Consider the following 12,236-nt stretch of genomic DNA (forward strand, 5'->3'; position numbering starts at 1 on the left):
CACAGAAGTGTTCAAATCTGGATCAGTCTGTATAAGATCCGTTGCAGCCCCTTTTTTAGAGATTTGGGTATGGAGGAAAATAGAGAGGGTTGTGTTTTCTGACACTTGGTGAGTTCCCTGGAACACCGGGGACACATATTCATGTATACAAGACGTACAAAAGTGCATTTTGCATGATAGGTCACCTTTAAGTTATCAGCTGTTACTATAAGTTAAAAGTCGAAACATCAAAATAAAGTAATAACATCCCTCCTGCTGTGTCCCAAAACATAGCAAGACTCTACCATGGTATTTGCTTGGCAGTATTTTAACTCAATCCTTGTGAGACGTCATATTTGTATTTTTGAGTTACCTTGCGGTCTGCAGCATCATGACTGTGTTCTCTCCCTCGTAGGTGCATGCAGGGGTGAACTCGACGTAAATGTCTGGCAAGGCGCTGCTGCGGGAGTAGCCGTGGCCGCCACATGACATGCGGCAAACCTCGATGCCAGCGTTGGTGGTCCACGTGGTAAAGGCCTTCAGGCCGGCAGACAGGGCATGGAGCTGTAGATATGAGAGTAAAGAGGATGAGAAGAACATCATTCAAACTTGGGTGCCGTGTAAACAACATCAATTTACAGTATGTTAATGTATGACTGTATGAATGTATGATAAGCTATGAATGGTCCTGGCTAGAATACTAGAAACATTCAGTGATGGCTATGGGGTAAACATTCATATGCCTATATATAATAGTTGTTACTGCACAATTAAATGAACAATAAGAAGTTGTAGTTCTTATTTACCACAATAAAATAGTGACAGCTTTTAAAAGCATTACTTTTGGAAATGTTTTTATTTGTATATTCTTTTCATATTTATTTGATCAAATTAATGTTATTGTCTGTTCTTATTCTTTGCTCCATTATTTTTTATTATGGTAATTTGATGTGCCCATTTCCGTTTGTGACGTTTTTTGTAACATTGTGAAGATATGCGCTACTTAATATGCTTAAATTAATAAAATGCAAACAAACAAACTTGTCAACCACACAGAGAGGGCGATTGAAGCCTGTGTAATCAGAAGAATAACTTTAGTATTTTATTTGAGGAACATTTTACGCTAAATTACCAAGCTTGCATTGATGTCAGTAACAAATCTGAAACTGTTGGCTTAAACTATGGCTTGCACCATAGACACACAACACATACAGCTGGAGGCACTGACACTGACCTCAGTCAATATGCATCCTCCACAATAAAACCTAGTGTACACCTTACATGTTCACGTTTAGTCAGTACCTCAGGCAGTTGACTGAAGTCCCCATCGCTGATGTCTCCACTGATGCGTTGGTAGGTCTCTCTCATGTACTGTCCGACAAAAGTGAAGGCATAGGCCGTGGCAAGCAGAGGAAACAGCTTGTACTGCTGCGTCTGGTAATCCAGGATCTGAGGCTCTGGCTCTCTGTGGGATAAAAAACACCAGTTTGACCTCTGAGTATCTCAAATAAAGGTTTTACTTCCCTTTTATACAGGAGGATGTGGTTAAAATCCTGATAAATGACATGTGCTATTTCCATTTCCTGTTGGAAAAACTTCGCCAATATGAACCTCTGACATAAACCAGCATGACTAATGTGAATTTCCAGTGCCTTTAAGGGAAATCAAATGTTGACCTTGCGCATGAGTTGGTTTTTTCTTGCTGTTTCTATGAGTGATGCAATGTGTGTGCAGCTGAAGTGCCTTCATGCATTCATTTGTGTCGACTGACCCGGCCCGGATCTCAGACTGGTGTCGGACGGAGCTGTAGCGGATGGCGATGATGGAGGCTTTGGAGAGAGCCCGAGCAGACTCGCCTACGATTAAGGAGCGGATGAACACCATGGTGCCGTAGGTCAGCTTGGCACTCGGGGGCTTCAAATATGTCCCATCTGGCTCCACCTAGTGGTGAGACAGAGTCACTCTTACTTCAGGAGTCCCACATTGAATATACAGTGCTCTAGATACACACGTTTATTTTTACACGCTTGGATAAAAGAAATGCAGTTTAATACACCAGTTCAGGATTAATGTACTATGTATGTATTGGTGTTTCTGTTTGAAACAGGTTCTCCAATTATCTTCCAGCTGTATAAAGCTGAATCAGGTGCTCCTCAGTGAGAGGACAGAAAACGTAAAGGGGAAAGAAGACGCTGGAGCACACTTAATGATATGCAGACTTTAACTATGCAACCAGTCTAAATGTAAAACTACTGTGTCTTCATCAGAGGCAAGGTGTATGGTTTTGGCCACTCTATTCACATCAATTAGTTAAGCTGAATCTTCAACTAAAAAACTCAACCAAAAATCAACTCAAAGGACATCCTCTAAATACTGTCACAATGCAATTATGACATTTAAGGACAGGTGGTTTTGCTGAGCAAAGGGAAAGTGCAATACACTTTCTGTAATTGTATACAGCATGAACAATGGTAGAGTATGTCCCTTATTCCTTCATTCATTCATTCCAAAAAACGTGTCTAATCACCTTGGCGTATTTCATAAGCATGTTGTCTCGCGGGAGTCGCACGTTCTCTAGTTTTAGAAATCCGTTGTCAACTTCACTGAAGCCAAACTTGGGACCGATATCTCCGACCACAATACCTAAAAGAGAAGAAGAGCAAAACAAAGTAAGTCCGAGACATAGAGGTGAATGAGGACTGACTTCACCACAACACCAGATCCAGAGAGACGGTGGTTACCTGGCAGCGGTATGTGTGTGCTCATGTCGCGGATGGGTACGATGAAAGCATGAATACCGTGGCAGTTTCCCAGGGTATGAAGCTGGGCTAGAACTATAGCATGGTTTGAAGTCTTACCAACTGGAAAGAGACAGAGTTAGAGGGTTAAAGCTAGTTTGTTCTGAATGTCACAAGGTTTTCTTATCCTGGAAGAAAACAACTATAAATCATTGTGAAACCTTGAGGGAAAGGGAAATACATATTCCTTATGCTGCCAGGGATTCTGATAATATGCCATTCAAGGCTGGGAAATGACTGTTGGTTGAATCCTGCAGAGACATGCAGGTGTCTAAGTACTTACGTCCTCCTGGCCACCATTTGATGGAGCTGATTGTGGGACTGTTCAACACAAACTCCTGTGTGGCTGGGTCGTACGTGGCCGTGGTCTCCAGCCCGCGGAGGTGTGTGCCTAGAGAGACAAAACATCAAACCCCACCAAGCACACACATACAGAGTGCATAGTTGAAGAGCAAAAATTAATTTAAAAGACATACAACAGAATAAATATATGAACAGAAAACATGTTAAATATTAAAAATGCATAATAGAAACTTTCCATGAAAAATCAAGTGGATGAAAACAACATAAAAAGGAGCATAGCAGTGCACTTTGTAGGTGTTTGACAGATCTAAATGTGTATATTATATAAATATACTAACACATATCTCATGCAGTTTGTTTGATTACCTTAGAATTAACACAAAGAAAGTAGGTCTCGATGAGCTACACTGGAAAATGTTAAATGTTAAAAACAAACAACGATCTAAGATTATTAGTTAAGGACAGTTCTGTGTAATACACGGGGGAAGGGTTAGGGTTTAAGAGCAACAGGTGGCCTGTCTAAAAGGGCAGGGAGTGTGACTATCGCAGAGGTTTGGGCATGCAGAAGAAACTTTTGATAACTTGTGGGAAGCCAGGGCTTTACTAAAAGTCATTTATTTGACATACTAAACTTTAAATTACGTTTCTTCCAACTTCCCGTCTCGACCAAATTTAGTTGTATCTTACAGAGAAGATGGGACAATATGATGAAAAATATGTGAAAAACAAGTCAGAAATAAACCTTCTCAGACCTTTTAGTATGTTTTGTACTAATATTGGTGCCAATTAGGTCAACATTTTTTAATGAAATATGAGGAGAATCACAGTCTTCGAAATAAAGCACAAGTCTGTTGTGTATTAAAAGGGGAAATGTGTAAGAAATGGCCAGGCTAATTGTTTAAAAACTTTAAATAGCGATCCAACATCATGAATAGAATTTAAAGATGCTACAGTGTTGACTCTCCGACCGGAGGCAGTCGCACTTTTTTCCAGAGCTTAAGATACAAATGTGCCGTATTCTTGCCAAGCTGTTAATAAGATTGTTAAATTAAAAAGTAGTTTTAAAAGTTGATGCCGGTAATTTTAGAAAGTCTGGACCCAAAAGTAAAGATGAAATGATACACCTATTGGTTTTTCCAGGATCAGAGCACATTGCCCCTCTAAAGAACGGGACTAAACGGATCCGATATTTTGGACTGCTCTGGTCATTTTACCGTGGCCCATCTCTGTCTGTGCGTAGGTGCCGATGATCTCTAGGTTCCAGGCAGGCATGAAGAAACGGTCCATTTGCTCTGGGGTGGCCTGGTTGAGCAGTGTGGGCAGGAACATCCCCAGGTGGAGATCCAAGGGCTCGGCCCTGTCTGGGTGAACACATCTAGGCCACGCAGCAGAGGGGCAAACGGAAGAGAAAAGCAGGTGGTGAAAGGTGGTGAAAGGGGCAAAGAGGGAAGTGCATAGGGAAGGTTTGAGCAATGTTTTGAACCATGCAAAGAGTGTATGAATGAGGAGAGAATATTGGAGCAAGTATTTTCAAGAACCCACAGAACAGATTTTTTGATAAGAATTGATATGGTCAAAATGAAGAAGCAGTGATGGAAGATATAAAGACAGAGTTTGTGATAGCAAGCAGCGAAAAGGCAGATTTGAAAAATTAAAACAGCTTGTGATAATATCATGCACATTGATTTGATCATTATGTTCATTATTTGGCTCAACATTTGTCTTCAGTAGCTGCAGCAATAAAGTTCCCCTGTCACATTAGAGCTTAAACACCTCTGCTATGCAAGCCACTGTCTCAGCCAGTTAGAAGCACGCAGTCTGACCATTAGCTGCTCAAATCAAAGCACCATTGAAAAGAGGTTTACTGAAATTACTTTATGGGACATTTACTGACGCCACCTTCTGCTCAAGGATATCGGAATGGGCATTGTTCGCTCTTTTTATTTTTTTTTATAGACCAAACTATTAACAAAGAAATGAGCAGATTCATTGATAAGGAAAGCAGTCTTGAGTTGTGGCCTTACAAACGTTGCAGAGGGAACATAGGTTTACAACATCAATGATACTCAAATGATACTATAAGGACTTGGCCCAAACCGACACAAACACTTGATCAAAGTGTTCATTAAAGATGGAGACAGCCGTTATAAACTTTCAGTGTAGGTTTGCATGGATGAAATACTAATTCACTAGACAACAGCTTGACTTCAGCAAGGCAACAAACAATAGCTGTGGTGGCCTAGATTCTCTCAGATTACAAAGACACATTCATCCCGAACTCGGTCTCATTAAAAGGATCCACCACCACATATTGAGCAGCACGTGACGTAGCTTCTCCTACTTCTGATGTGAGATACATGAAAAGCAGAACAAAATGACCAGTTTCCAGTCTGCACTAGCTACGGTCAAACGGAACCAGCTTTTTTGGCCACTCAAGATATAGCCAAAATATAAACAGAATTTCATTGGAAACTCATTTCACTTGCCAAGTGACTGAAAGTAATTAAGACACAGCAATTAAATTCACACAAGATTCACCATTAGAGCGTTATCATAAAGATGGAATAAAGGAGGTGTGGGTAGGAAATCAGTGGCACTAGCTAATGCAGATGGGAATATGTGTTGGAAAAGACCGGACAAAGCTACGTTATTTTGTTTTTACGACAATTAAGGTGTAAGGGACAGACACTTATGGAGTGATATTAGTAAACCAGCTATATATACAAAACTAGCCACAAATAATCTGTTGTTGGAACAAAATGAAGTATACGAACACAGCTGTCAGTACACGCATGCGGTTACTTTGGAATTTCCTACATGATTTGGACATGTCAAACACATACAAGAAATCACCTTAAATTCTCCTGGTACTTATCCAAACCTGCTGTAATGGGCCTGTTTTCCAAGCCCCAATATAATTCCTTAACATTCCAATAAGTGCTATGTTATAACAGCACAACAAATCTCCTAGTACCAGACTCCTGGTACTAGGATGGGTTAAATGCAGAGAACACATTTCACTGTGTGTGCTCTGCATGTGTGACCATTAAAGGAGGGTTTCATCCCTCTGATTCTATCTATCTATCTATCTATGAGGGACTTAAACTACATAAAGTCGATCCATTAAAAGCTAATTCTGATTAAGAACTGACCGTGACCCATCTCAGTTTGGGCATATGTGCCCAGGGCCTGGAGGGACTCTGCCAGAGGTAACCACTTCCTGGCCTGCTCAGCGTCACACTGGCTGTACAGGGTGGGTAGGAACATGACAAAGTGGAGCCCCAAGGCCTCATGGAAATTGCCTTGAACTGTTCTGGGTGAAGGGAAGGTACAGGAAACAACTTGCGTTCAGACTGGATGTCCCTCACTAAATACATCTGCTGACTCACTTTGTTTGTTCTATGTCTAGGTTTATCTCACTCATGCTACTATAAAATGTAATGCAGTGTTTGAACTGGAGGAATTGTTCGTCCTGTTCCTGTTGTTTAGTTACTCAGTTCAGTTTTACAATGATTTACTCCTCAAGAGGGCAAGCAAAGTGCAAGAGGTGCTTTTGTAATTCACATCTATCCTTTTTACAAGACACAGCATAAACCTACAATATGTTGACAGAAAGCTTGGTAGTTTAGGAACAAAGCACAATGAACATTTAACCAAATCTCTAAAATAACAATATAACAAGTGAGAATCTTTGACATTGCGCGAGGCTGTACACAGTTGACCTTTGACACAGTTTTAATCTTACATTGAACTTTGATCAGCCTACATTTATTTCCCTCTATGCCATACACGCTGATATTTACATAACCTTACAACTTTTCCCCAAAGTGATACAGAATGCAAAGCCTTCACAAATGATTGTTCAGTTTTCTAATGTGCACACCGATGTTCCCTAAAAGTCTCATATACAGGCTGATGCCACGATAGATCATGTTCAGTGAGTTCAAAAATCTGCCTGTAGTATAAGGCTACATCTCTGCATTACGATCGTTGTAGCTCACAGAAACATCACTTATTAAATCCATAACTTCTTTCTGTGGTAACTAGGATTTAGATGTTTTTTGTTTGCGCTTTGTGACAAACAAGAAACTCAACAACCAGCTACCTGTATTTTAAAATGTGAAATGGTAGTATATAAGCCAGGCAATGTTGAATCACATATTTTTCTAGCCTAGTTAGCTAATATATATGATTATTGTTGGGGTTTTTCATTTTAAAATGCATTAGCACCTGCTATAAACATATAGTCCCCTGTAGCTCCTGTGCTGTGCGTTATTGTGAGTCAGTAACTGCATATAATTGCTGTTATAAACATAATAAAGTCTTGTGTGGTGTTTAAAACAAGTATGATAGTTGTCAAATATTAGCCTTCCCTAACCTGAGCCTCCCCCGCTGCCTATGATTGTATAGCATGTAATATGTCAGCCACTGACAAATTGCAAACTCTTGATACTGACAGTATCCAAATAAGGTCATTGAAGTTTGCTTGAGTATAAAAGTATATTCAAATAGTAAAATATTGTAAAATATAGCGTGTGGAAAACAGGATTTCATTGTTCATCACTTCCTTCTATTACATTTGGATTTTAAATGACTAACAATATGCATTTCTTATTTTTGACACTGCCATGTGATAAATGAATATCATTTTATTATATTCTTCATTTATGTTTCTTGATTATTCTAAAATACATGAATACAGATTCTGGTTAAATGCCTGCAGGCATTGCTTGCTAGACAAGATTTTTGTGATAAAAATGGCACATTAGTAAATCTCCTCCAGCTAAAAAGGTTCAATTTGAGGTATTATGAAACACAGTTGTTTCATTTAAGTCAGAGCCCTTCATTTGTAATACTTAAGATCTTTTTTTCCTTCCACTTAACACTTTTCCCATAGGCTTTTTGTGTCCGACTACCCTTGACTGTGTTGAGGCTTTTGTCCGCCAGCTTATCTGGATCTACAGTATGTAAGCCAGACCTCACATGGACTCATCTTCACCACATACTTTTTGTAGCAGTAGATCTCCTCTGGGTCTGCAATGCCATACTCTCTGAGCTTCAGGATCATCTGGGCGCTTTTTCTAACAGCCTGGTCATAGCGGTCACTTCGAGACAGGAAGTTAGGGTCCTCCTCGTTAAAGTCCGGGTCGCTGAAAACCAGTGACTCTACATGGTGGGAATGGAATAAGAAATGTTTATTTAAGTCTACACATTCGCTGTAGTGTGTACAATATATATTTCACATTTTAAATGTAGTGGACATTTTCAAAAGTCCATTAAGAATTTGTGAGTGTGTCCCCTCGTGTGACTCTTTGTACGAAGATTTGTGAGTTTTTTCAAGATTTTTGAAATGTGTAATGAGAAAATAAGTACCGGTATGTAGATTTGTTCAAAAAAAATAAACATGAATTTATAATTCTTCTAAGTGCCTTATAGTTCAAGAACCAACATTTCCATGGTGATCACATTCTTTCTGCTGTACAAGATTTAAGCATCTCAACTTTGAATAGCAATGAATACAATAAAATAAGGACAACTAACAAAATCCTTTTTTTCTGAGGTCAAAAGAGTTTTGCATAGTTTATTTTTCTAAACTGAAGCGGACTGGGTCTCCTTTACTATTGAGTTTGGTGCTTAAACCTGTCCAGACTTCTGTTGTGAGCTCGATGGAACTTGTGAATATGTACATAATTGTTATAGTATTTTAGTTGTACCTTCTGCATATTGTTATTGTAACTTTTCAATTGTATTCCCTTTTAATATGTTTATTGTAGGTAGCAAAGAACAGGGCAAATTCTTTGTACGTAAAACCCTCCGTGGCAACATATAAATATTCTGATTCTGTATAACATGGTCTTCTCAATTAAATAGTTTCAACATGAATATATTTGGGATTTGGACCGTTTTAGACAAAAATAGACTTTTCTAAAGAAGTCAATTTAGACTGTGTTTGGATTCTTTCACATGTTTTGTCGACAAGACAATATTCAGATTAATCTATAATGAAAATTATTATTATTTAAGGTCCTAGTAGGTTTCAATACAACTTTCTGCACAACAATACAACTTTCTGCACATTTAGGTCCAACTAAATGTACAAATAAATGTAAAATGTGAAGAATGAAATAGGGATCTTATCTCAAAACTCACCTGTTCAGATTAGCCTACTCTCTCTACACTACTAAACATCTGGTTTGCTCATTTAAATACTACTGTCATGTCCTTCCACTTCGGTCTGCTTTTTAAATGTCTATTTTGTTTTGTCTACCCTGTATGCATTTTATGTCTTGCTGTTTAGAGTATTTATTTTATTAATTGTAAGGCGACCTTGGGTGTCATGAAAGGCGCCTCGAAATCAACAGTATTATTATTATTATTATTAGTATTAGTATTATTATAAAACATACCATATTTTTTTCTTTGCTACCTACACTGCTAGTATGTTTTGCCTGAAAAAAATAAAGTAGCGTAAAGTTCACTTGTTCAAAAATGGGTGAAAATTAAATTACATAACTGGACTCTAAACTCATATATTTCAGTTTATATAATGAAAAAGTTTAGTTCAGTCTGGACAACTACAACGTAGTGGTTGTAGACAGGAAAGCTATTACTAAACATCCATTGAAATAATTAGCTCCTTTTTCTCCCCAATAAAACTTTCTCAGGAAACATCCTTACCTAATCATCATATAAAGGTGACGGTGTCGAGGTCAATAACACCTGATATTATAGGGCAAAGATGACAGCTTCATGCTACTCCAAAAATGACACTTCAAACTCACCAATCTCTCGCCGTCTTTTGGTCTTTTCAGGCCCCCCGTCCAAAATGTACGTCAGTTTCTCGACGTCAAAGGTGGCATTTTTGCGCTCTCTCGTAATATCAGGATTCATGGTTCGGAATGCGAGTAAAAACAATATGTATATTGAAAAACCTGTTATGTTATGTTAGCTGTGTTGTAGAGCCTCCTGCAACCTCAACAACCTGAAGGGTCCTCCTCACAAGGCCTCTTATTCCCACAACGCATGCGCAGAGAGGAGCGGGGAGGAGGAGACAAGTCATGTGACATGAACCCGGAAGTAGGGTATCCAAACTTTAAAGGCTTTATTGCCATGCTTTATTGTCATTATTCAACCATTTCTGAGTTTTCTTTCCAGTATGCTTCCCGCAGCTGCAGTTTTTCATTTCCCCTGGGAGATAAACAGTGGAGAAGTACAAGAAGGACTGTCAGTAAGAGTACTTGGCAGGTGGGTTTTGTTTCTGACAGATTCAGTTCTTTCTTTCTTTCTTTCAGTTTTCTTATCAGTTGTGATGCTCTGAATGCAAAACAAAATGTGTATTTTGCAACACATTTGTTTGGTACTGTTCACTCTTCTGAATGGGATTAGGAACAGTGGTATTAGTAGCAATGCAGGTTTCAAAAGTGAGATTACATTATTATTTATTTAGATCTGGTGTAAAATAAACTGAATGGAGAAAACGTTTTGCAATCTTAAACATTTCAAAAATATAAAAAGGGGTTTAGGCTGTCTCTAGTGTCTACTGTTCTTTATGGTGGACACAGTGTAATCACCTCCTTGTTCACCTTTTATAAACAGAATAAACCATTTTAAAATTCAAACATGGCCTAAGTCTTCGTACTAAAATCTGAACCCAACATTTAAAAAAGGATTATTGGTGAAAATGCATGCTTAGAATATCTTGTCCTGACCTCAAAGTCTTCCTTATAAAAGAAAGTACACTATGGAAGTACAGCAAAAGTGTTGTTTATGCAGCAGGACGATCCTGTCAGTATTTGATTATTACTGAAATTGGAATTGTTTAGTGTAGTTGTAGCCCGTCAGACTACTTTATGGGGTGCAATTATAATGCATCATAATGTATAAGATGATCCTATTAAATGTAGCCTTCAGATAAAAGAATACATCTTAATACACCTGTTCAATTTTCCAGACTGGTCTGCTATCAGCCTGAGGAGTCCAGAGCCACGCTGTCGGCTCAGCATGCTTCAAAAGAGCACCAAGTGGTCGTCCACACGTTGTTTGTTGAGCCTTTTAACCCAATAATTGGGGCCCAGTATATTGTTCTGGGTGAGATTGAAAATGCTGAGGGTAAGTAAATACTTTGTTATCCATCAAATTATAAATTTGATTTTTATACCAGAGTTTCTGTTTTTCTTGAGTCCATGTATTTTTCAAAAACGAAATTGACTGTCTACCTGGAAGAAGTATAGTGGTAGTATATACTATATGTAGAAATGTAGACAATATAGTGTATGAGTATTATATGATTTATGATATGTTATGGGACACTACATTCACTCTAACAGTGTAAATATATTTATTATTGTATTATACAGCTTAGAGCTATCTTATAGAATTGATGTGTTGAAATAGAGCTAAAATCACAACTCTTTAAATACTTGTGTTTTTTTTATCTCTATTTCAATTACACTCTCATTAATTTCATTGTATCTTGTCATTCGTAACAAAGGAGTCTTGGTCTCTGCATCTTCTCTCCTTATAGGGGTTGGTGCGATGGTCCGTGCCCGTGTGCTAAACTGCGTTGATGGTGTAAACGTCGCCCTTCTACAGAAAGCCACCAATGAGCAAAGGAGCTTCTTCAGGGAGAGGGAGCACACACCGGGTGATAATGAACAACCTGCACATGCAACCTGATCAGGGTCTCCTGACTTTCTAAGGATGCTCGTTGAGTATCAGGACTACTGCTCTGCCTCTGAAGCTGTTTGCTAAGTAAACTTTTGGTTCACTGTAAAAGACTATCTTTTCTCTCTGACCATAACAGGTAGTTCATTCTGGGGTTTGCTAATTGATTATTAAGGCCCCAATGAATGGATTGGCAAGATGGTTTGATGTTTGGTCAATGAAGAAATAAAAGCAACTGTTTTAGATCCATTACTTATGACAGGTGCAATAACCTATGTGTTGAGACATCTGATATTATTTTAATTCTACCGTTTTATATGGTGGGACTGAGCACTTTTTTTTTCATGCTTTGAAAATGGTGTCATGTATTGGTCATGTGAGTTGGATAACATAACTTTGTTCCACTCATTGAAATACAGAGGTGGGAAGTAGTGGAGTAGAAATACTAACTGTACTTAAGTACATTTTTCTGGTATCAGTACTTTACCCCAC

The 12,236-nt window shown here is 38.5% G+C and overlaps 2 protein-coding genes across 3 annotated transcripts; one reads left to right on the top strand and one right to left on the bottom strand.

Annotated features, from left to right (window-relative positions):
* Positions 1–325: 325 nt before the first annotated feature.
* Positions 326–10,080, bottom strand: acox1 (acyl-CoA oxidase 1, palmitoyl). Of its 2 annotated transcripts, none has more exons than XM_010770126.1 (9): positions 9,863–10,080; positions 8,087–8,246; positions 4,295–4,455; positions 3,061–3,168; positions 2,721–2,840; positions 2,507–2,622; positions 1,751–1,920; positions 1,282–1,444; positions 326–543 (listed from the first exon to the last, which is right to left on the bottom strand). In XM_010770126.1, the coding sequence occupies exons 1-9, from the start codon at positions 9,969–9,971 to the stop codon at positions 349–351; spliced, it is 1,302 nt and encodes a 433-aa protein (XP_010768428.1). In that variant the 5' UTR covers positions 9,972–10,080; the 3' UTR covers positions 326–348. The 2 variants fall into 2 exon arrangements, with proteins under 2 accessions (XP_010768428.1, XP_010768429.1); XM_010770127.1 differs by lacking the exon at positions 4,295–4,455 and adding an exon at positions 6,233–6,393.
* A 67-nt stretch (positions 10,081–10,147) lies between these two features.
* On the top strand, positions 10,148–12,233 carry ten1 (TEN1 subunit of CST complex). The gene is made up of 3 exons (XM_010770128.1): positions 10,148–10,325; positions 11,032–11,189; positions 11,605–12,233. The coding sequence occupies exons 1-3, from the start codon at positions 10,237–10,239 to the stop codon at positions 11,754–11,756; spliced, it is 399 nt and encodes a 132-aa protein (XP_010768430.1). The 5' UTR covers positions 10,148–10,236; the 3' UTR covers positions 11,757–12,233.
* The last annotated feature ends 3 nt before the right edge of the window (positions 12,234–12,236 follow it).

Source organism: Notothenia coriiceps, unplaced genomic scaffold, assembly GCF_000735185.1.
Source record: "Notothenia coriiceps isolate Sejong01 unplaced genomic scaffold, NC01 NC01_scaffold00008427, whole genome shotgun sequence".
NCBI classification, from domain to species: domain Eukaryota; kingdom Metazoa; phylum Chordata; class Actinopteri; order Perciformes; family Nototheniidae; genus Notothenia; species Notothenia coriiceps.

Coding starts and splice junctions, on each gene's coding strand:
- acox1 (XM_010770126.1), bottom strand. CDS start 9,971: ATGAATCCTGATATTACGAGAGAGCGCAAAAATGCCACCTTTGACGTC. Junction 4,456..8,086: donor GAGATCTACTGCTACAAAAA/GTATGTGGTGAA, acceptor TGCGTGGCCTAG/ATGTGTTCACCCAGACAGGG. Junction 2,623..2,720: donor CACACACATACCGCTGCCAG/GTAACCACCGTC, acceptor CTTCTCTTTTAG/GTATTGTGGTCGGAGATATC.
- ten1 (XM_010770128.1), top strand. CDS start 10,237: ATGCTTCCCGCAGCTGCAGTTTTTCATTTCCCCTGGGAGATAAACAGT. Junction 10,326..11,031: donor TCAGTAAGAGTACTTGGCAG/GTGGGTTTTGTT, acceptor TCAATTTTCCAG/ACTGGTCTGCTATCAGCCTG. Junction 11,190..11,604: donor TGAGATTGAAAATGCTGAGG/GTAAGTAAATAC, acceptor CTCTCCTTATAG/GGGTTGGTGCGATGGTCCGT.